The sequence below is a fragment of the Oncorhynchus mykiss genome, chromosome 6 (assembly GCF_013265735.2).
Source record: "Oncorhynchus mykiss isolate Arlee chromosome 6, USDA_OmykA_1.1, whole genome shotgun sequence".
Lineage (NCBI taxonomy): Eukaryota > Metazoa > Chordata > Actinopteri > Salmoniformes > Salmonidae > Oncorhynchus > Oncorhynchus mykiss.
In genome coordinates, this window is record NC_048570.1 from 47,459,637 (window position 1) to 47,484,206 (window position 24,570).

Consider the following 24,570-nt stretch of genomic DNA (forward strand, 5'->3'; position numbering starts at 1 on the left):
ATGTATGTATGTATGTACACTGCTCAAAAAAAGAAAGGGAACACTAAAATAACACATCCAAGATCTGAATGAATGAAATATTCTTATTAAATACTTTTTTCTTTACATAGTTGAATGTGCTTACAATAAAATCAATTTAATATTATCAATGGAAATCAAATGTATCAACCCATGGAGGTCTGGATTTGGAGTCACACTCAAAATTAAAGTGGAAAACCACACTACAGGCTGATCCAACTTTGATGTAATGTCCTTAAAACAAGTCAAAATGAGGCTCAGTAGTGTGTGTGGCCTCCACGTGCCTGTATGACCTCCCTACAACGCCTGGGCATGCTCCTGATGAGGTGGCGGATGGTCTCCTGAGGGATCTCCTCCCAGACCTGGACTAAAGCATCCGCCAACTCCTGGACAGTCTGTGGTGCAACGTAGCGTTGGTGGATGGAGCGAGACATGATGTCCCAGATGTGCTCAATTGGATTCAGGTCTGGGGAACGGGCGGGCCAGTCCATAGCATCAATGCCTTCCTATTGCAGGAACTGCTGACACACTCCAGCCACATGAGGTCTAGCATTGTCTTGCATTAGGAGGAACCCAGGGCCAACCGCACCAGCATATGGTCTCACAAGGGGTCTGAGGATCTCATCTCGGTACCTAATGGCAGTCAAGCTACCTCTGGTGAGCACATGGAGGGCTGTGCGCCCCCCCCAAAGAAATGCCACCCCACACCATGACTGACCCATCGCCAAACCAGTCATGCTAGAGGATGTTGCAGGCAGCAGAACGTTCTCCACGGCGTCTCCAGACTCTGTCACGTCTGTCACGTGCTCAGTGTGAACCTGCTTTCATCTGTGAAGAGCACAGGGCGCCAGTGGCGAATTTGCCAATCTTGGTGTTCTCTGGCAAATGCCAAACGTCCTGCACGGTGTTGGGCTGTAAGCACAACCCCCACCTGTGGACATCGAGCCCTCATACCACCCTCATGGAGTCTGTTTCTGACCGTTTGAGCAGACACATGCACATTTGTGGCCTGCTGGAGGTCATTTTGCAGGGCTCTGGCAGTACTCCTCCTTGCACAAAGGCGGTGGTAGCGGTCCTGCTGCTGGGTTGTTGCCCTCCTACGGCCTCCTCCACGTCTCCTGATGTACTGGCCTGTCTCCTGGTAGCGCATCCATGCTCTGGACACTACGCTGACAGACACAGCAAACCTTCTTGCCACAGCTCGCATTGATTTTTCCATCCTGGATGAGCTGCACTACCTGAGCCACTTGTGTGGGTTGTAGGCTCCGTCTCATGCTACCACTAGAGTGAAAGCACCGCCAGCATTCAAAAGTGACCAAAACATCAGCCAGGAAGCATAGGAACTGAGAAGTGGTCTGTGGTCCCCACCTGCAGAACCGCTCCTTTATTGGGGGTGTCTTGCTAATTGCCTATAATTTCCACCTGTTGTCTATTCCATTTGCACAACAGCATGTGAAATTTATTGTCAATCAGTGTTGCTTCCTAAGTGGACAGTTTGATTTCACAGAAGTGTGATTGACTTGGAGTTACATTGTGTTGTTTAAGTGTTCCCTTAATTTTTTTGAGCAGTGTATGTATGTATGTATGTATGTATGTATGTGTGTGTGTGTGTGTGTATGTGTATGTATGTATGTATGTCCTCTCACTGTCAACTGCAATTATTTTCAGCAAACGTAACACGTGTAAATATTTGTACGAACATAAGATTCAAAAACTGAGACAAACTGAATAAGTTCCACAGATATGTGACGAACAGAAATTGAATAATGTGTCCCTGAACGAAAGGGGAAGGGCAAAATCAAAAGTAACAGTCAGTATCTGGTGTGGCCACCAGCAGCATTAAGTACTGCAGTGCATCTCCTCCTCATGGACTGCACCAGACTTGCCAGTTATTCCTGTGAGATGTTACCCCACTCTTCCACCAAGGCACCTGCAAGATCCCAGACATTTCTAGGGGGGAATGGCCCTGTCCTCTCCATCCAATCCAACAGGTCCTAGACATGCTCAATGGGATTGAGATCAGGGCTCTTTGCTGGCCATGGCAAAACACTGACATTTCTGTCTTGTAGGAAATCAGCCATACTGCTCGTTCTGTGCGTGGTGGCATTGTCATGCTGCAGGGTCATGTCAGGATGAGCCTGCAGGAATGGTTCCACATGAGGGAGGAGGATGTCTTCCCTGTAACGCACAGCATTGAGATAGCCTGCAATGACAACAAGCTCAGTCCGATGATGCTGTGACACACCGCCCCAGCCCATGACGGACCTTCCAACTCCAAATCGATCCCGCTGCAGAGTACAGGCCTCTGTAACGCTCATTCTTTCGACGATAAACGCAAATCCGACCATCACCTTTGGTGAGACAAAACCACGACTCGTCAGTGAAGAACACTTTTTGCCAGTCCTGTCTGGTCCAGCAACGGTGGGTTTGTGCCCATAGGCGATGTTGTTGCCGGTGATGTAAGGCAGGTCTTCACCAGACAACAGGCCTACAAGCCCCCAGTCCAGCCTATTATTCAGTCTATTCAGTCTGAGCACTGATGGAGAGATTGTGCTTTCCTGGTGTAACTCGGGCAGTTGTTGTTGCCATCCTGTGCCTGTCCCGCAGGTGTGATGTTCGCATGTACCGATGTGGGTGTTGTTACACGTGGTCTGTGCAGGTGTTGTTACACGTGGTCTGCCACTGCGAGGACCATCAGCTGTCCGTCCTGTCTCCCTGTATCGCTGTCTTCGGCGTCTCACACTACGAACATTGCAATTTATTGCCCTGGCCACATCTGCAGTCCTCATGCCTCCTTGCAGCATGCCTAAGGCATGTTCACGCAGATGAGCAGGGACCCTGGGCATCTTTCTTTTGGTGGTTTTCAGAGTCAGTAGAAAGGCCTCTTTAGTGTCCTAAGTTTTCATAACTGTGACCTGAATTGCCTACAATCTGTAAGCTGTTAGTGTCTTAACACCATTCTACATGTGCATGTTCATTGTTTGGCGCCACCAAACAAGAGGCTGGAAGTATGGGAGTGGGATCCATGGACCGCTCCTCTGTGTCATACAGCCGGGACAGTGCGTCTGCCTTAACGTTCTGGGAGCCTGGTCTGTAAGAGAAGGTAAACACAAAATGGGTGAAAAACATGGCCCACCCTGCCTGACGAGGATTCAGTCTCCTCGCCTCCCGGATGTACTCCAGTTTGCGATGGTCAGTCCAGATGAGAAAAGGGTGTTTAGCCCCCTCATGCCAATGTCTCCACGCCTTCAAGGCCTTGACGACAGCCAACAGCTCCCGGTCCCCCACATCATAGTTTCGCTCCGCCAGGCTGAGGTTCTTCGAAAAGAAGGCACAGGGCTAAAACCCATACGGCATGACGAGGTACTCATAATGCCCTGAGGTGGTACTAAATGCCGTCTTACGCTCGTCTGCCTTCCGAATATGCACCAGATTGTACGCACTCCTGAGATCCAGTTTATTGAAGAAGCGAGCCCTGTGCATTGACTCAATGGCCATAGCAATAAGAGGTGGGTAACTGGGTAACTATACCTCACCATGATTTTATTGAGACCTCAATAATCAATGCACGGGCACAAACCTCGATCCTTCTTCTTCACAGAAAAATAAAATCGAGGAGACAGGTGAAATGGAGGGCTGAATGTACCCCTGACGCAGGGATTCGGAGACATATGTCTCCATAGCCACCGTCTCCGCTTGCGACAGGGGATACATGTGACTCCTGGGAAGTGCAGCGTCTACCAGGAGATCTATCGCACAATCCCCCTGTCGATGGGGTGGTAAGTGAGTCGCCTTCTTTTTACAGAAGGCGAGAGCTAAACTATGAACTAATCCTTTATTAATGAAATTCCCAGCCGCGCCTGAATCTACTAGCACCTTATGCTGGGAACGCGGGGAAAATTCAGGAAAAGTAACAGACAAAAACATATGTGCAACAGAATACTCACCTGGGGTGACACCAGAGTGCCCTGCCTGCTACCTCGATTCCCAGAGGAACCAACCCGGCACCGACCAGCAGTGTGACCTCTGCGGCCACATATGGTGCACGAGAGGGAACCCCCTCCGGTCTCCCTGCGCACCGCACCTCCCAGCTCAATGGGTATCGGAGAGGGTGTGCGGGAGGATGGAACAACCAGACCCCGATCTGGACGTCCGCGAGTAGCCAGCAGGTTGTCCAGCCGGATGGACAGGTCCACCAGCTGGTCGAAGGTGAGGGTGGTGTCTCTGCAGACCAGATCCCGACGGGCGTCCTCACGTAGACTACAGTGGTAATGGTCGATCAGGGCCCTGTTGCTCCATCCAGCGCCGGCAGCCAGGGTCCTAAACTCCAGCGCAAACTTCTGGGAGCAGGGCCTGGGTTTACCTCCACATCACCTGCGGGAAAAAAAAGGAGGAGTAGTATGAGGGTGCGGCTAAAGGCTATCAAAACTGGTCGCCTAGAGAGTTGGGGACAAAGAATAAAAGGAGCAGATTTCTGGGCATGGTAGAATATATTTAGGGCATAATGCGCAGACAGGGGTATGGTGGGGTGCGGGTACAGCGGAGGTAAGCCCAGGCACTGGGTGATGATAAGAAAGGTTGTATCTCTGGACATGCTGGTTGTAATGGGTGAGGTCACCGCATGTGTGGGAGGTGGTACAAAGGAGGTATCAGAGGTATGAAGAGTGGAACTAGGGACTCCATTGTAAACCAAAACAATGATAACTAACCAGAACAACAGTATATTGACATTTGAGAGAGACATACAGCGAGGCATAAAGTAATCGCAGGTGTTAATTGGGAGAGCTAGCTAAAACAACAGGTGAGACAACAACAGCTAATCAGCTAACACAACAATAGCAGGTAAAATGGCAATGACACACAGAGCCTGAGTTCGTGGCTGGGGACGACAGATAAAAAAATAAATAAACAGAATGGAGTACGTGATTAATGGACAGTCCAGCAGGCATCAGCTCTGTAGCCAAGTGATAATAGTGTCCAGAAGGCAGCAGTAGATGGAACAGGGAAGCCGCCATTACGCTAGCACGCGGGCGACACTGCGTTTAAAGCTAGTAGCCCTCCGACGGAGGCCGGTTGAAGGCACAGCGGATGGAGTATTCGTCGGCAGACCAGTCGTGGTGGTGCGGCAGGGGGCCGTGTCGACAGAGAATCCAAGCCAGATGGCGAAAGAGGTATTGTAAAATGTTGAATGCTAGCAGGGAGATGCGCCTGGCTCACGGCTAACTGGTGCTAGCTTCGTGGCAGTGGCGTTATCCACTATAGATCCACTATAGCCAATCGGTAGCAGCGGTGAACTGGTGCCAAGGTCCAGAGTTACAGCAAGGATCCGGTGGAGTATTGGGCTCTAGCCGTGTATGAGTGGGGTTCGGGAGAACAGCTGAGTAGGCTGGGAGGTGGGCCTCAGGGATAGCTTCGGTACTGGATGCCACGGTGAGTGCAAGCAAATAATTACATCGCAAAGAGTGTTTAACCCTCTACTATTAAAGTGTATTGCTCTCTGTTTGAGACTGATAATAGGACGTAACACAGGGATGAGGAGAAAACAATAATTTGGATCCTACACAACACATTGTTGTTTTACCTAAATAATTCCACAAGAGGGCAACATATCAACATTTGTTAACATTTCTACTGCCTTCAGTCCATGAAGTCCCCAACTAACTAAAAGTCTGCGTCTGCAAAAATGCTCTTTTATCATAACTCGACATGAAAGTAGCCAAGCCAAAACCGTCAATGACATGCTATTCGATATATAAAATGAGCTATGGTGGAAGAAAAGGTAAGAGAAATATAGGGGAAGGTAGAACATGTTTTACAGTAAGTTAAAAGTTGTTATCACCAATTTAGCTCTGATAGGCCTTTGGCAATCCAAGCTTTTGGTTTCGTATTCAAGGCTACTTGGTTTAGGCCTGGCTATAGCCTAGGGATACAGTCCAATAATATCTCCCTTCTCCTGAAGTGTACACTCTCGTTCGCTTCTTCCTACAAATCTAAAATCATTGGATTGGTGGAGGCATGGGCTAGAGAGGAATATGCTACCAAATAGCACCTTATTCCCTAATGTAGGCCTACTTTTAAGGAATGCACTATAAGGAATAGATCAATCAACTGGCTCACTAAATGGGGTACCGAAATAAATCCAAAAGAGGTCGACACGAAATTAGACTAGGTTTATTTCTGTTTTGACTTACTGAGTCGCAGTGCTTAGTGAACAGATTTCAATGTGGGCCTAGCTGTATCGAAAACGGTTGATGGGGAAATTGTGTGATCTGATCAATATATTTCCCCCCCAATATTAATGAGAGAATGGGAATGTGCAATTAGCCCCTGATGTCATAAAGGTCTAACATTCCATGACGTGGTATGAAGTTCTTAATTCGTCAGTGGCTGCAATATTGTCCTCAGTAAACTCAACATGAGTGAAAAAAACACAGATGAGGACAAGTTTTTCGAGATATAAAAAATACTGTATGCTATTATGGATGAAGAAAGGGTAGATTAAATGACACAACATATTTGGGAATGTAACTAAGGAAAACGTCATTTAAGATAACATAGGCTAATGCAAAACAAATGTATAATTCTCTCTATTAAGTCAATCACCAGTTTAGCTCTGATATGGCTGTAGCTCTATGATGTCCTTTGCAAGAATCTAATCTGACATTGACATGAAATTCCTATGTCCTTCAGGTAGTACAGAGAGATGATGATGATCCCCCGGGGGAGTGGAGGGAGGTTGCTGAGGAAGAACCAGTGGCCCAGCTCAAGAAGGAGCCCAAGAAGACAGGAAAGGTAAAATGGCAGGTGTGACAGGGCAACTACTAGACTAGTAACACTCAATTGTCACAATAGCTGCATTGACCTGATGTAACATGTCTATTATTTGTGATCTGGAATCTATTCTATTATATTCTATCCAAGGTGAAGAGGAAAAGTAGTGCCAAGAAGTCAGGGGAGCAGGGCACTGATACGGATGCAGGTCATAGATTTTCCCTCTGTAGTATGTTGGTTCTCTAAACCTGCATATCATAGATAAAGGTCATGTTAGAAACTGTAGTCAGTAAGAAATGTTGCATGGATAGTTTTATTCAATAGTCCTATTGTAGCAATTTTATCAAAGTATTGTATTAAGAGAAAAGCGTCTGACTTATCCTGAATTGTCCTATATGGTAATAACATATTTAGGATTGAGGAATAAACACCCGGACAGAGGATCTGTTATTGAGCTCTTGGAGAAGAATGCTCTTAAGGCTGCATTCGGCCCAGGCAACAAAGATGAGATGGAGGACTGCTACCCAATCCTCATCTCATTCATGCGCAATCTTACTGATGAGTATGTTAGGCCCATGTTTTGCTCTAGCCTCACATATTTTGTGCAGAAGGAAATAAAAAGTAAGTAAAACACATTTCTTTTTTCTTTTCTAGGCAATGGCAAGTGATCTATAAAGGATTTAAAAAACCTGTAAGTTTCTCCATCAGCCTTTGACCTTTGATTTGGGAATGTTATGTTGAATCGAGAGAGGAATTAACCATAGTTCTATTCTGCTATTACGTTCATTAATCTGTCATACTTCATCCAACTTTGAATTCAGTCACAGATAAGGAAAACGATGTTGGTGAAATGCATTCTGTTCAATCTAGAATACTTTACATCAGAGTTTCATTGCCAAACCTGCTGTGTTCTGTTTTGTTTGTGCAATGCAGATGACAAAGGAACAGCTTGCAAAATTGTGCAAGACCATTGTCAACTTCATTACACAGACCACCCTGCAGATCCTGCTGCCGGCCCTGGCCCGCATTCTAGGGGTGACGGGCTTTTATGACAACGCTGACTCACTCAAGAGGGGCGGCAGTGCAAGATCCTTCACTGCCTTTGAGCAGAAAAGACTGGAGCTCATCCAGGAAGTTAAATATTTGGCGAAGGAGATGTGTAACTGTGGCGGCAAGGCTCTCCAACCAAGGTCTAGCACACCCTCTTCCAAGAGGTACTGTATGTTCCCCATAATGTGTGTGCAGTTAATCCTAACCCTGAAACTGATGAACAATAATTTCTCCATTTCAATATTTTCCAACTTTCTAACAGGTGTGTTTTGCAATATCTAATGCACACATATAAATGACATTTAGAATACTCAATTATAATGCTTGTTAGATTTGTTAGCAGAAAGATATCGATTTTCCAACTTCAGACAGCAATTAACATGCTTTGCTTGTTCATTTTAAAGTTCCCAGACCTCACTGAAAGCCCACCTGGGAATGCCAGAGGACAGTATCATCAGCAGTGTCCAGGAGCAACTGTCAAAATCTGACCAAATGGTGGCTGCAGGACAGCTTTCACAAATAGAAAAAGTGGTTGGACCTATGCTGGAGAACATTGAGAAGATTAGCAGCGAACGTGGCGAGGAATTGGTCTATCAAGAGTCACTACGGTCTTCTTCCTCGTTGTCATTCTCAACTGCCAAATCACAGAAGACAGAGTGGGAATTTGCACTCCCTGGCACTCCCATTCCTTCTGAGTTACCCGAGAGTACTGCTCAGCCCATTGTAAGATGCTCAGTCATTGACTTGAGCGAATCTACTAAGCCAAAAACAATGGTGTGTGATGCCAGAACAAGCATGTTTGCCATAGCCGATACCATCATGAAGAAGGTATATCCAGAGGCAGAAGGGCAGGTTACATCTCACCCTGATCTAACAGATGCAATAGCTAGACTGGAGGAGCTCATATATCAGGGTAGGATTGGTGCTCTCTCCCGTGATCTCAGTCACCAAGTGAACCGCATAATTTCCGATAGCAACTTGACCCCTCTGGGACTGACAGTGGTGGCTGGAAAGAGTGCATCTGATACCATCCTTTCGAAGCTGAAGAGGAATGACAAGGTGTGGAAGCCCACAACTTACGAGCTGGTTCAGCTGTTTGTAGAGGAGTCTGTTAAGTGCCTCCTGCTTCCTAGTTTTATGCCCTATTCAACTTCAATGAGTTTGGCTCAGGGGGCCAAGGTGTTGGCTAGAGTGTCTGAAGATAGAATTTCATGCTCTTCTTCTTCATCAGTATTTAGTGACACAGTCAGTCTCTTTACCAAAGTTATGGTAAGCCAGGTCATGTACTCTGTGGATTCTGATGCAGAAAGTAGAGGATCCTCTCCAACTGAATCTCTCCAAACATCTGAAACCACTATATCTGATGTAGGCAATCTATTGAGTGGCAAGTCCTCCCCTGGGCTGTCTCCTTCTGGCGCCATTATGGCAACAAGCGAGACCTCCAATGCAGCACAAATCTTGAAGGCCAACATTGATGGAGAGGAAGTGGATACCACCAGTCATTCTGGTGTAGCTCAAAACATTGTCAGGGACGATACCCAAGAAGACTCGAGGCTGTAATCGCTGCCAAAGGTGCTTCAACAAAGTACTGAGTAAAGGGTCTGAATATTTGTAAATGTGATATCAGTATTTTATTTTTAGTACATTGTTTTATTTATTTTTTAATCAAAAACCTGTTTTTGATTTCTTTTTATGGGTTATTATCTGTAGAGGGGGGGTGGGGAACGATTGAATCAACTTTAGAGTAAGGCTGTAACGTAACAATGTGGAAAAGGTCAAGGGGTCTGAATACTTTCCGAATGCACTTTATGTAATGAAAATATTAGCTGGTTGCCACTATAGATAGCTAGGTTATCCAGTGCAGTGGTAATACTGCCTGCCTTGGGAGATAACGTAGGATGCGTGCTTATCCGGGTGCCAGAGACACAATCACAAGCTTTCTTCAGACTACATAGCTCAAACTTACAACGTAAAGATATGATTATCACTACATAGGTTTTTTTTAACAAGAAGGGTGTTTTCTATATCTACCAACTATGAAATTACAGACATCATAAACGGTAAGCATGAGAATAATATCATCAAGGCGGACAGGGACAATGTATGAATACACAAAACATTATTCAAATGGACATTCCCCAAATGAGCTATGCACCAGCCCATAGCCACAGGATATCTATGGAGTAACATTAATATATTCATCAATTTAAAAAAAGGCATGAATATTGTTTTTCTGCTTTTCTGATCTTAAACCTCCCCCTGGATGTTGTCCAGGTTTCCTCCAGGGGAGACCTTCTGAAACAGTCGCGAAGGAAACAGCCGACAGTTACAGTACTGTGTTGAAGATAGATGATGACACTCTTAAAAGACAGGTCATTCCTTTACATGGAGCAGTTCCTTAAACCAGGTTAGATTCAACACAGCCACCTCAAACTGGACTCCACCACTCCTTCATAACGCTGGATCTGCTAGTCAGTCACTGAGTGCATTAACACTGATGAGATGTCCTGTTTAGCCTAGCTGAAAGGGGAGCTCTAACTAGTCCTGTGGGCACCTAGCTGCTGGGCTTGGACTGGGTCTTGCCCCTCATGGCTCCTCCGCGAGCCTGGCCCTTGGCCGGCTGCTGCTGTACTGGGGACTCTGCTGCAGCGGAAACTGGGGCCTGTTGGGCCGGGCTGTGAGGAGTGGGGGTCTGTATCTGAAACAAGGCAGCTGCAGTCACCACCTGCTGCTGGAGGAGCCTCTGCTGAACCACCTGGGCTGTGCCTGCTGGAATCATCTGGACCTGGGGATGTAGTCTGGGTCAGGGCAACCGTCAGGGGCTGGATCTGTTACGAGACAGGAAGAGGGTCACATTAAATCAACTATGACAGACAAAATGAGAAATTGTAGGATTTTTAATGAATTTATTTGAAATTTTGGTGAAAAATAAGTATTTGGTCAATAACAAAAGTGTATCTCAATACTTTTGCAATGACAGAGGTCAAACGTTTTCTGTAAGTCTTCACAAGGTTTTCACACACTGTTGCTGGTATTTTGGCCCATTCCTCCATGCAGATCTCCTCTAGAGCAGTGATGTTTTGGGGCTGTTGCTGGGCAACACGGACTTTCAACTCCCTCCAAAGATTTTCTATGGGGTTGAGATCTGGAGACTGGCTAAGCCACTCCAGGACCTTGAAATGCTTCTTACGAAGCCACTCCTTTGTTGCCCGGGCGGTGTGTTTGGGATCATTGTCATACTGAAAGACCCAGCCACGTTTCATCTTCAATGCCCTTGCTGATGGTAGGTTTTGTTACTTTGGTCCCAGCTCTCTGCAGGTCATTCACTAGGTCCCCCCGTGTGGTTCCTGGATTTTTGCTCACCGTTCTTGTGAGATCGGGGTGAGATCTTGCATGGAGCCCCAGATCAGTGGTTTTGTATGCCTTCCATTTCCTAATATTTGCTCCCACAGTTGATTTCTTCAAACCAAGCTGCTTACCTATTGCAGATTCAGTCTTCCCAGCCTGGTGCAGGTCTACAATTTTGCTTCTGGTGTCCTTTGACAGCTCTTTGGTCTTGGCCATAGTGGAGTTTGGAGTGTGACTGTTTGAGGTTGTGGACAGGTGTCTTTTATACTGATAACAAGTTCAAACAGGTGCCATTAATACAGGTAATGAGTGGAGGACAGAGGAGCCTCTTAAAGAAGAAGTTGCAGGTCTGTGAGAGCCAGAAATCTTGCTTGTTTGTAGGTGACCAAATACTTATTTTCCACCATAATTTGCAAATAAATTCATAAAAAATCCTACAATGTGATTTTCTGGATTTTCTTTTCTCATTTTGTCTGTCATAGTTGAAGTGTACCTATGATTTAAATTACAGGCCTCTCTCATCTTTTTAAGTGGGAGAACTTGCACAATTGGTGGCTGACTAAATACTTTTTTGCCCCACTGTATGTATGTATGAATGTATGTATGTATGTACACTGCTCAAAAAAAGAAAGGGAACACTAAAATAACACATCCTAGATCTGAATGAATGAAATATTCTTATTAAATACTTTTTTCTTTACATAGTTGAATGTGGTGACAACAAAATCACACAAAAATTATCAATGGAAATCAAATGTATCAACCCATGGAGGTCTGGATTTGGAGTCACACTCAAAATTAAAGTGGAAAACCACACTACAGGCTGATCCAACTTTGATGTAATGTCCTTAAAACAAGTCAAAATGAGGCTCAGTAGTGTGTGTGGCCTCCACGTGCCTGTATGACCTCCCTACAACGCCTGGGCATGCTCCTGATGAGGTGGCGGATGGTCTCCTGAGGGATCTCCTCCCAGACCTGGACTAAAGCATCCGCCAACTCCTGGACAGTCTGTGGTGCAACGTGGCGTTGGTGGATGGAGCGAGACATGATGTCCCAATTGGACAAATGTGCTCAATTGGATTCAGGTCTGGGGAACGGGCGGGCCAGTCCATAGCATCAATGCCTTCCTATTGCAGGAACTGCTGACACACTCCAGCCACATGAGGTCTAGCATTGTCTTGCATTAGGAGGAACCCAGGGCCAACCGCACCAGCATATGGTCTCACAAGGGGTCTGAGGATCTCATCTCGGTACCTAATGGCAGTCAAGCTACCTCTGGTGAGCACATGGAGGGCTGTGCGCCCCCCCAAAGAAATGCCACCCCACACCATGACTGACCCATCGCCAAACCGGTCATGCTAGAGGATGTTGCAGGCAGCAGAACGTTCTCCACGGCGTCTCCAGACTCTGTCACGTCTGTCACGTGCTCAGTGTGAACCTGCTTTCATCTGTGAAGAGCACAGGGCGCCAGTGGCGAATTTGCCAATCTTGGTGTTCTCTGGCATATGCCAAACGTCCTGCACGGTGTTGGGCTGTAAGCACAACCCCCACCTGTGGACATCGAGCCCTCATACCACCCTCATGGAGTCTGTTTCTGACCGTTTGAGCAGACACATGCACATTTGTGGCCTGCTGGAGGTCATTTTGCAGGGCTCTGGCAGTGCTCCTCCTTGCACAAAGGCGGTGGTAGCGGTCCTGCTGCTGGGTTGTTGCCCTCCTACGGCCTCCTCCACGTCTCCTGATGTACTGGCCTGTCTCCTGGTAGCGCATCCATGCTCTGGACACTACGCTGACAGACACAGCAAACCTTCTTGCCACAGCTCGCATTGATTTTTCCATCCAGGATGAGCTGCACTACCTGAGCCACTTGTGTGGGTTGTAGACTCCGTCTCATGCTACCACTAGAGTGAAAGCACCGCCAGCATTCAAAAGTGACCAAAACATCAGCCAGGAAGCATAGGAACGTGTGTGTGTGTGTGTGTGTGTGTGTGTGTGTGTGTGTGTGTGTGTGTGTGTGTGTGTGTGTGTGTGTGTGTGTGTGTGTGTGTGTGTGTGTGTGTGTATGTTCTCTCACTGTCAACTGCAATTATTTTCAGCAAACGTAACACGTGTAAATATTTGTACGAACATAAGATTCAAAAACTGAGACAAACTGAATAAGTTCCACAGATATGTGACGAACAGAAATTGAATAATGTGTCCCTGAACGAAAGGAGAAGGGCAAAATCAAAAGTAACAGTCAGTATCTGGTGTGGCTACCATCAGCATTAAGTACTGCAGTGCATTTCCTCCTCATGGACTGCACCAGACTTGCCAGTTATTCCTGTGAGATGTTACCCCACTCTTCCACCAAGGCACCTGCAAGATCCCAGACATTTCTAGGGGGGAATGGCCCTGTCCTCTCCATCCGATCCAACAGGTCCTAGACATGCTCAATGGGATTGAGATCCGGGCTCTTTGCTGGCCATGGCAAAACACTGACATTCCTGTCTTGTAGGAAATCAGCCATACTGTTCGGTCTGTGCGTGGTGGCATTGTCATGCTGCAGGGTCATGTCAGGATGAGCCTGCAGGAAGGGTACCACATGAGGGAGGAGGATGTCTTCCCTGTAACACACAGCATTGAGATTGCCTGCAATGACAACAAGCTCAGTCCAATGATTCCGTGACACACCGCCCCAGCCCATGACGGACCCTCCAACTCCAAATCGATCCAGCTCCAGAGTACAGGCCTCTGTAACGCTCATTCTTTCGACGATAAACGCAAATCCGACCATCACCCCTGGTGAGACAAAACCGTGACTCGCAGTGAAGAACACTTTTTGCCAGTCCTGTCTGGTCCAGCGACGGTGGGTTTGTGCCTATAGGTGACGTTGTTGCCGGTGATGTCTGGTGAGGACCTGCCTTACAACAGGCCTACAAGCCCCCAGTCCAACCTCTCTCAGCCTATTATTCAGTCTATTCAGTCTGAGCACTGATGGAGGGATTGTGCTTTCCTGGTGTAACTCGGGCAGTTGTTGTTGCCATCCTGTACCTGTCCCGCAGGTGTTATGTTCGCATGTACCGATGCGGGTGTTGTTACACGTGGTCTGTGCAGGTGTTACACGTGGTCTGCCACTGCGAGGACCATCAGCTGTCCGTCCTGTCTCCCTGTAGCGCTGTCTTTGGCGTCTCACACTACGAACATTGCAATTTATTGCCCTGGCCACATCTGCAGTACTCATGCCTCCTTGCAATATGCCTAAGGCATGTTCACGCAGATGAGCAGGGACCCTGGGCATCTTTCTTTTGGTGATTTTCAGAGTCAGTAGAAAGGCCTCTTTAGTGTCCTAAGTTTTCATAACTGTGACCTGAATTGCCTACCATCTGTAAGCTGTTAGTGTCTTAACGACCATTCTACAGGTGCATGTTCATTGTTTGGCGCCCCGGATAAACCTCCGGTAGTAGTTGGCAAACTCAAAAAATCACTGCACCTCCTTTACCGTGGTGGGAGTCGGCTAATTACGCACGGCTGCAACCCATACGGCATGACGAGGTACTCATAATGCCCTGAGGTGGTATTAAATGCGTCTTATGCTCTTCTCCCTTCCGAATACGTACCAGATTGTACGCACTCCTGAGATCCAGTTTATTGAAGAAGTGAGCCCTGTGCATTGACTCAATCGCCATAGCAATAAGAGGTAGCGGGTAACTATACCTCACCGTGATTTCATTGATTTTATTGATTTTTTTTATAATCAATGCACAGGCACAAACCTCCATCCTTCTTCTTCACAAAAAAGAAACTCGAGGAGACAGGTGAAATGGAGGGCTGAATGTACCCCTGACGCAGGGATTCGGAGACATATGTCTCCATAGCCACCGTCTCTGCTTGCGACAGGGGATACACGTGACTCCTGGGAAGTGCAGTGTCTACCAGGAGATCTATCGCACAATCCCCCCGTCGATGGGGTGGTAATTGAGTCGCCTTCCCTTTACAGGAGGCGAGAACCAAATTGGCATATTCTGGGGGAATGCGCACGGTGGAGACCTGGTCTGGACTTTCCACCGTAGTAGCACCAACGGAAACCCCTAAACACCTACCTGAGCACTCTCTTGACCACCCCGTGAGAGCCCTCTGTGGCCAAGAAACAGTGGGGTTATGACAAGGTAACCAGGGTAGGCCAAGCACCACGGAATACGCAGGAGAACATATAAGAAAAATACTTTTCCCTGTGACCCCCCTGCGTTATCATACTCAAAGGAGCGGTTGCCTCCCTGATAAACCCTGACCCTAATGGTCGACTATCTAAGGCATGAACGGGGAAAGGCATATGCACAGGAACAATGGGGATCCCTAAACTATGAGCTAATCCTTTATTAAGGAAATTCCTAGCCACGCCTGAATCTACTAGCACCGTATGCTGGGAACGCAGGGAAAATTCAGAAAAGTAACAGAGACAAACATATGTGCAATAGAGGGCTCTGGATGAGAATGGTGCCTACTCACCTGGGGTGACGCCAGAGTGCCCTGCCTGCTACCTCGATTCCCAGAGGAACCAACCTGGCACCGACCAGCAGTGTGACCTCTGCGGCCACATATGGTGCACGAGAGGGAACCCCCTCCGGTCTCCCTGCGCACCGCACCTCCCAGCTCCATGGGTATTGGAGAGGGTGTGCGGGAGGATGGAACAACCAGACCCCGATCTGGACGTCCGCGAGTAGCCAGCAGGTTGTCCAGCCGGATGGACAGGTCCACCAGCTGGTCGAAGTTGAGGGTGGTGTCTCTGCAGACCAGCTCCCGATGGAGGTCCTCACGTAGACTACAGTGGTAATTGTCGATCAGGGCCCTGTTGCTCCATCCAGCGCCGGCAGCCAGGGTCCTTAAACTCCAGCGCAAACTTCTGGGCGCTCCTCATCTCCTGCCTAAGATGGTAGAGGCGCTCACCCGCCGCTCTGCCCTTGGGTGGGTGGTCGAATACTGTCCGGAAACAGCAGGTGAACTCCTCAAAATCGTCCAACGCCGCATCTCCCCCTACCGCAGAAGTTGTGACACCCACAGGGTGGGCTTTTTCCTACATGCAGGATTTTCTTCCCAATGTACCTCTAAATGTATTCTGCTCAACCAGTATCTCAGTCTCAGACAGATGACAACAAATCCCCAGCCGTGATGCTATCCTGACTGAAGCAGTAGGGTATGTGTCAACACAAATATTGATAATATCTTTCTGACTGGAATAAGGTTCTCATTGGCAAGGCTTTTCTTCGTCAAAGAGAGACATCCATACAACGGTAAAAAAACACCCGGATCCCACTTTCTCTCACATTTGACACCGTTCAGAGGTAAATCAGGCACTCCTGAGATAAACAGTTCATAGGATGCCTGCCCTGTGCCTGAGCAGAAAGATGAAACTGACTCTGAAAGCCCCACCAGCTCTACCCAGTACTGCTTTATCTGCTCTGTCGGAATGCGGGAGACACTGTCAAAGGAGATGAGGATATCAAAACACAATGCTACACTCCAAAGTGCTGCCGTGGGGCTTTCCTGAGCTGAACAAACTAGCTGTAAAACCTCTCGCTTTCACTGGCTTCTAGATCAGAGCGCTTGCGTCATTGCTATTTTACAAGAGAATGAGAAATCGACTGAAGGGAAACAGTCAACCATGTTTCTTGTTTGAGAAATTTGACTTCATCTTGCCTCATTCTTAAAAAGTTAGGGATGAAAATGATCTATTACAATAATAAAATGCTACAACAAACGAACGCACAATTCTGTATTTCATCACTTTCTACCTCTGTCAAACACACACACACACACACACACACACACACAGGGAACAAGAGCAAAAAAGTGTGGTGATTCATCTACTGTCCTTAACACCATGACAGCTCCTGTCCTCTGAGGTCTGCTCAAACTCCTCCTCCCCCAGGTTTAATGGGACCAGCCATTATGACCCTCAGAGGTTTCCTCTGTGCTGTGGTTTCTGGTTTTATGTCACGCCACAAAAACCCTTCATGCTTAGCTCTGCATTCACCCACATTGAAATCCTCCAATCCCTCACACTCATAACTACAATGACCTGTTACTCTGTTCATGTCTGTGATCAGCCTGATCTCATAGACTAGACGTAACATAGTAAATGTAAATCCGGGACACTCAAATTAGTATGTTATGTTTGGTATGGTTATATAAGACAAATGGTTATTTAAGGCAAAAACGAAAGTAGGGTGGTTGGTTAGGGTGGAGGGGTGGGCATACAGTATAACACGGATGTCTAACGATCCAAAGGTTATGATTTTGAATCTCATCACAGAGGACTTTAGCTAATTAGCAAACTTTCAACTACTTACTACTTTTTAGCTACTTTGTAACTACTTAGCATGTTAGCTAACCCTTCCCCTAACTCTAACCATAACCCTTTAACCTAACTCCTAAACTTAACTCTAACCTTAACCCTAACCCCTAGCCTAACTAACTTTAACCAGATAATTTGTTTTTGATGGAAGAGGGAGGTGCAGACATGGGATAGATGGTAGAAGAGCAATGATAGACGCTGCCATCGGTTTTCTGAAAAAAAGTGCCTGATTTTTATTTTTATTTTATTTCACCTTTATTTAACCAGGTAGGCTAGTTGAGATTAAATTCTCATATACAACTGCGACCTGGCCAAGATAAAGTATAGCAGTGTGAACAGACAACAACACAGAGTTACACATGGAGTAAACAATAAACAAGTCAATAACACAGTAGAAAAAAAAAGAAAAAAAGAGTCTATCTACATTGTGTGCAAAAGGCATGAGGAGGTAGGCGAATAATTACAACTTAGCAGATAAACACTGGAGTGATAAATGATCATCTGGACATGTGCAGGTAAAGATACTGGTGAGCAAAAGAGCAGAAAAGTATATAAATAAAAACAGTATGAAAACAATAGAATCTCACCATACCTTCTCTGCTATGCAATCTGGTTTCAGAGCTGGTCATGGGTGCACCTCAGCCACGCTCAAGGTCCTAAACGATATCTTAACCGCCATCGATAAGAAACATTACTGTGCAGCCGTATTCATTGATCTGGCCAAGGCTTTCGAATCTGTCAATCACCACATCCTCATCGGCAGACTCGACAGCCTTGGTTTCTCAAATGATTGCCTCGCCTGGTTCACCAACTACTTCTCTGATAGAGGTCAGTGTGTCAAATCGGAGGGTCTGCTGTCCGGACCTCTGGCAGTCTCTATGGGGGTGCCACAGGGTTCATTTCTTGGACCGACTCTCTTCTCTGTATACATCAATGATGTCGCTCTTGCTGCTGGTGAGTCGCTGGCCCTTCTTTGGACACTGTGTTGACAGGCCTCCAGGCAAGCTTCAATGCCATACAACTCTCCTTCCGTGGCCGCCAATTGCTCTTAAATACAAGTAAAACTAAATGCATGCTCTTCAACCGATCGCTGCCTGCACCTGCCCGCCTGTCCAACATCACTACTCTGGACGGCTCTGACTTAGAATACGTGGACAACTACAAATACCTAGGTGTCTGGTTAGACTGTAAACTCTCCTTCCAGACCCACATCAAACATCTCCAATCCAAAGTTAAATCTAGAATTGGCTTCCTATTTCGCAACAAAGCATCCTTCACTCATGCTGCCAAACATACCCTTGTAAAACTGACCATCCTACCAATCCTCGACTTTGGCGATGTCATTTACAAAATAGCCTCCAATACCCTACTCAACAAATTGGATGCAGTCTATCACAGTGCAATCTGTTTTGTCACCAAAGCCCCATATACTACCCATCATTGCGACCTGTACACTCTCATTGGCTGGCCCTCGCTTCATACTCGTTGCCAAACCCACTGGCTCCATGTCATCTACAAGACCCTGCTAGGTAAAGTCCCCCCTTATCTCAGCTCGCTGGTCACCATAGCATCACCCACCTGTAGCACGCACTCCAGCAGGTATATCTCTCTGGTCACCCCCAAAACCAATTATTTCTTTGGCCACCTCTCCTTCCAGTTCTCTGCTGCCAATGACTGGAACGAACTACAAAAATTCTCTGAAACTGGAAACACTTATCTTCCTCACTAGCTTTAAGCACCAACTGTCAGAGCAGTTCACAGATTACTGCACCTGTACATAGCCCACCTATACTTTAGCCCAATCAACTACCTCTTTCCCTACTGTATTTATTTTATTTTATTTATTTATTTAGCTCCTTTGCACCCCATTATTTTTTACTTCTACTTTGCACATTCTTCCACTGCAAATCTACCATTCCAGTGTTTTACTTGCTATATTGTATTTGCCACCATGGCCTTTTTTTGCCTTTTACCTCCCTTATCTCACCTTATTTGCTCACATCGTATATAGACTTGTTTATACTGTATTATTGACTGTATGTTTGTTTTACTCCATGTGTAACTCTGTGTCGTTGTATGTGTCGAACTGCTTTGCTTTATCTTGGCCAGGTCGCAATTGTAAATGAGAACTTGTTCTCAACTTGCCTACCTGGTTAAATAAAGGTGAAACAAAAAAAAATATTAAAAAAATATAGAAAGCATCTCAGAGGGTTGATCTAGCTGCAGATAGCTAATTCTCCTCTATGTGTTTTCCCCTTGCTGCTAATAAGCTCTTACCAATCTAACTAAATTAATAGAGAACATCTGGTTATCTGACAGTCTATGCAGCAACTATTGTATTAGAGTCAAGCTGTGGTTATTTTATTTATTTTCCTAGACAAGTCAGTTTAGAACAAATTCTTATTTACAATGACAGCTTAGGAACAGTGGGTTAACTACCTTGTTCAGGAGCAGAACGACATATTTTTACATGGCCAGCTCAGGGATCTGACGCTAGCAACCTTTCGGTTACTGGCCCAATGCTCTAACCACAAGGCTACCTGACGCCCTATGTCCTGCCAACTCAAAAGCTGAACAATAAATGTGTAACCAAGGGGGAACTAGTGCATTTCTCTGAGAAAATCTGCTTCAGTATTATCAATCTTCCAAAACACTTGAAAGTCTTGTAAAATCATTGCCATTTATTTGATCAAATAGACTTTGAAAGGTTAGACATGCAGAAATTTCTCTTGTCAAAAGTCTTGCTGTTACAAAAGTAGTTCTTCATGCAGCGTAACAGGTTACAGGTTCTTCTTGGTGAAGCGCCTGAATGGCTTCATCATTGCTGAAAAGACCCTGACAATCAAGGATCGTTTTTTGACAGGCTGAGATATGGAGGGAGAAACCGCTCCAACTGGAGCTAGAAACACAAGAGAAATGGATGGGGTAAGAGAGAGAGAGAGAGAGAGAGAGAGAGAGAGAGAGAGAGAGAGAGATGCAGTATAGTAACGTTGAAAAATAACAGTGCTATGAGTTTGGTAGGCATTCCTATGTTTCTAACACACACCTAAACAAAACTACAAGCTATAGCAGAGCTCTAAAACATCCTTACCTATGCAATGTCCATCAGTAGAGGGAATCTCAGTCTGGTCCTGGACTGAATGGCAGTCCTTTTTGTTTCCTCTCTTGGAACGCTAACAGAAGAAAGGTAAAGAAAATGGTACAGAGAATAAATAAATGGAACACTTCTGAATCTAATGCAACAATTTAGTGGTGAATAAAAAATATTTATTTCATGTATTTGTCTTATCATAGCCACATCAATAACATCAGCACCTAACTGGAACAAAAAACAAATGCTAACTCCCTGCTATATCTTGAAGTTGATCCTGAGTTTGGTCATTGAAAAGCAAAGGAAGCTCCTTCTTGCTTTCTGCTCAGCCCCCCTCTCCGTCTCAGCCTGGTCTGATGGGTTTGTTGCAGCAGAAGCTGGTCTTGACGCCTCCTTGCATCCCTGTACCAGCTGCTGGGTCAAGGACTTTACCAGGACTCTGTCAAATGCAGGGTCCTGGGAGGACATAGCTGCTTGCAGGGTGTTATAAGAGCCAAACTCCTCCATGAGGTTTTTATGTACACCTCTGAACACCCTTTGGATGTTCAGGTTCTGGGAATATGCCTGTGTCCTGGATAATCTGGATGCAGCACAGAACTCAGACAGGACTTGTCTGATGAGTTGCTGTGATGTTTCTGTCAGATCTGCTGCCTGTTGGGAGGGTCCATCTAGGGCTGAGGGTCTGATCTCCGATAGCAACCTTATCACCAGTATGGTGACAAAACAGATGCCATCATCTTTGCTGGAGTCCATCAAGTACTGCAGTGGGAATGCAGTGGCACTGCTGATGTCCGGGATGATTAAGAGCTCCCTCAGATGGCCAGAGCTGCTGGGGATACACACCTCCTTCTCTTCAATGTCAATCCCCTCTCCCTTTGGTACCAAAGAGGTTCCCTTGCTGGTGAAAGACGGAGTGGAGGATCGAAAAGAGACTTTAGCACTCGGTGGTCGGCTGCTGTCAGTCATTGGACTGTTACGATGCAGGGGTTCATCTGTGTGTGCCATCATCTTTGTCTTTAGGTCACTTGTAGAAATCTCTGGCATTTTAGAGTCCCTGGTGTCGATGCAGGAGCTCCTGACGATGGGGCAGGTCAGATCAAAAGGCACTTCGTCAGGGATGGGAGTGCCAGGGAGGTTGATCTCTAACTCACACTCTGACCTAGGACCCTTTGAAGAGCTGGACAAGGAACTACGACCATTTAAAGAAGTGGATAAAGATGAACAGGTTCGAGGGATGTCTTGGCAGACTTGTTCACTGTCATCCTCACTTTTCTCAATCTCCTTCAGCATAGTTCCTACCATATCATTGATCTGAAGGAGCTCCCTGGAATCCTTCATTCGCCCGAAGTTTGAGATTTCACTCTGGATAGCAACCAGGATCTCCCCAAGGGTCTCTTTGGAAGAAGCCATTTCTGTCCTTTCGGATCCGGATGGCTTCAGCCCTGTGAAGAAATCCTTAAGTGTGTTCTTCATACTGACGCAGATGTTCTTAGCTGTTGACCAAAGCTTCTCCTCTGATATTTTAACACTCAATTCAGTATAATCCAGTTGGGAGCCCCCGTGGGAGCACTGTGAAACTCTCCCACTTCTTTCCAGTAGCACAGTGTCAGTGGACTCATTTTTCTGGAAAATAGTCGCCATTCCTTTGACAAAGGTTTCCACTAATCCAGAGGCTGTATTCTCAGAGGACATGGAGGACATGGATTCTGAAAGGACATGGATCTCTGATGGTGAGCTAGATGATAAGCCAGCCTGCAGACTTTTCTGAAGACCAGTATGGCTGATCTGTGTGATAAAGGAATGACTGGATCTCATCAGCACTTTACTCACTGCCTCTTCTGCCTGAGTCTGAAAGTGATTGCTAGAGAGCTTCTTAATACTCTGAATCAGACTAGTTGAGGACTCTGTGATTCTGACACTCTCTTCTGAGCTCAGTTGAGAATATTGAGTACTCACGCTCAAGTCTTCATTGGGTGAGGGTGACTGGGAAATAGTATAGTCATCAAGCTTTGATAGGACACCATCAACAAACCAACAAGCCTCTAGGGACTCATCAGATGAACTGACAACGGCTAAGGATTTACTCTCCACTTTTGATAACTCTGACTTGTAGATGGAAAAAACACTGCTAAGAACTTCTTGAGTACTGGTATCCAGATTGGAGAGACAGAGAGCTGGTATTGGTTGGCTCTCTCTGGGAACTCTACTGTGTTCGGTGCTGGGTAACTGGACCTCAACAGTTGAAACAGTTGCCTTTTCCAGGGTGTCTGAAGACTCCCGAAGAGAAGCATCCTTTGCCACACCTTCTTCTCGAGCGGCTAGAGTTAAAAGGTCCCTCAGCTTTGCTCGTATACGGCCATAGAGTGTGCCGGCTAGAGAGAAGGTTATCTTCTGTGAAGACCCTGTTTTGTGGTCATTTACAGGAACTGGCCAATCAACTGCTTCACATGTGTCTTCAAATGATGCTATCGTCTCCATGCCTCCCACAAATGCCTTAACAATCACTGTGGCAGTGGAGGTTACAGATGTCAGGGCTGTGCAGCTGGTATTCAGCGGGGCTTCAGTAAGGCTAGGAGCAGCACTAGAAGGCCTAGAGGAAGGAGCCATGCCAGAAGAGCTGCTGACTTTCCTTGTAAGGATGGTGCTCACCGCCTTCAGGGCTTTAGACTGAAAGTCGGGGCTAGAGAGGGTCTGAATCTTTCTGGCCACCACACTGGTAGCGGATCCAGTCTCTTTGAGAAAGTGAGTGGTCCCTTCCTTCCCAGATGGACACTCAACATCTAGGTCACATTGAAGATTGGTCAGAAATTTAGACCCCAAGATTGTCATCTTCTTGGCCAGATCCAATAGGATGTTGAAGTCCTGTGCCATTTTGTCCATTGTGCCGACAATGGCCTCCAGCACATCATCGGTCACAGGGTCCATGAGGGGCTCGATAAACCCTACCCACTCTGGCTCAGATGTTTGGCTCTGTAGCTCGGCCAGGATCTGAACCGAGGCTACCCGAATGACCTCCTTGCCTGCTGCTATGTCCTGACTGTCCATAGGGGGGCAACTCCCCGGGCTGGCCTGAATGGCCACTGAGAGGCCAGAGTTAAGCTGGTGTACCACCTCCCCCACGATAGCACAGCTCAACTCGGAGGAGCTGGAGGAGGTGGGGTTGGAGTGACCCTCAACCAGGGATATCAGAAGGCTCTCTTCCGTTACCCCAAAAAGAGCCTTCAGAGGCTCCTCCATGAGGGGAGCCTCTCTAGTTGCAGGCAAGCTCTGCAATGAGGTCTGGGACCTTGAAGATAAACACACAATCACCACTTAAGCCATGCAAATGTAACCAACTGCATCTAATCTGGGTCATTAGTGAGCCTGAAAACCAAATTAGAGCAATGATGGATTACTTCTCATACCACCGTAGTTCTAGAAGCCTAAAGCCAACTGACACGATTTTTTTGCCTGATTTTTATGTTTGTACGACATCAGAATATGATTATTTCTGAAAGGCATGTACCTGATCTATTTATTCATAGATGACTTCATGGCTTACCCAGTTAAAAATGACTTTCACCTGGACCCATCCCCCCAGTGGCAACATTTCTGACCAGAACTTAAAACTACAAGGTGTGAATTCCAAGTTAATAATTTATGATAAGTATGGATCAGGTCTTGCAATTATTATGTTGAAATATTGCTGTGAACATACCTCTTAGGCAAACAGCATGGTGATGAGGTCCTGCGAGTGGATTTTTGGTGGCATCCTGCACTGCCATTCCTCCTCCTCTCCTTAGTCCAGTAGTTCATCTCACTGATCAGCAGCCTTTTCTCTCTCTCATCCAGACCGCCTAAGGAATCCTCAGACCCTTTCAGAGAGCACTGGGATTCTGGGGAGGTTGCCCCACTCCTCAGGTTCACCCCCATGATACGAGCTAGCGCTGGTAGGAGAATGCGGAGGGCTGTCTGGGTC

At 46.5% G+C, this 24,570-nt stretch overlaps 1 protein-coding gene across 4 annotated transcripts in view; it reads left to right on the forward strand.

The window, feature by feature from the left end:
- LOC110526910 overlaps positions 1–24,570 on the forward strand; it is a 44,128-nt gene that overhangs the window by 8,792 nt on the left and 10,766 nt on the right. For 2 of the 4 annotated variants that reach the window (XM_036980271.1, XM_036980270.1), the window contains 3 exons: positions 7,444–7,480; positions 7,723–8,003; positions 8,244–9,360. In XM_036980271.1, the coding sequence (XP_036836166.1) occupies positions 7,444–7,480; positions 7,723–8,003; positions 8,244–9,360 (1,435 nt within the window). Of the gene's footprint in view, positions 1–5,680; positions 5,798–6,708; positions 6,811–6,939; positions 6,998–7,203; positions 7,352–7,443; positions 7,481–7,722; positions 8,004–8,243; positions 9,361–24,570 lie in introns of those variants that run through there. The other 2 variants (XM_036980269.1, XM_036980272.1) reach the window with 2 other exon arrangements.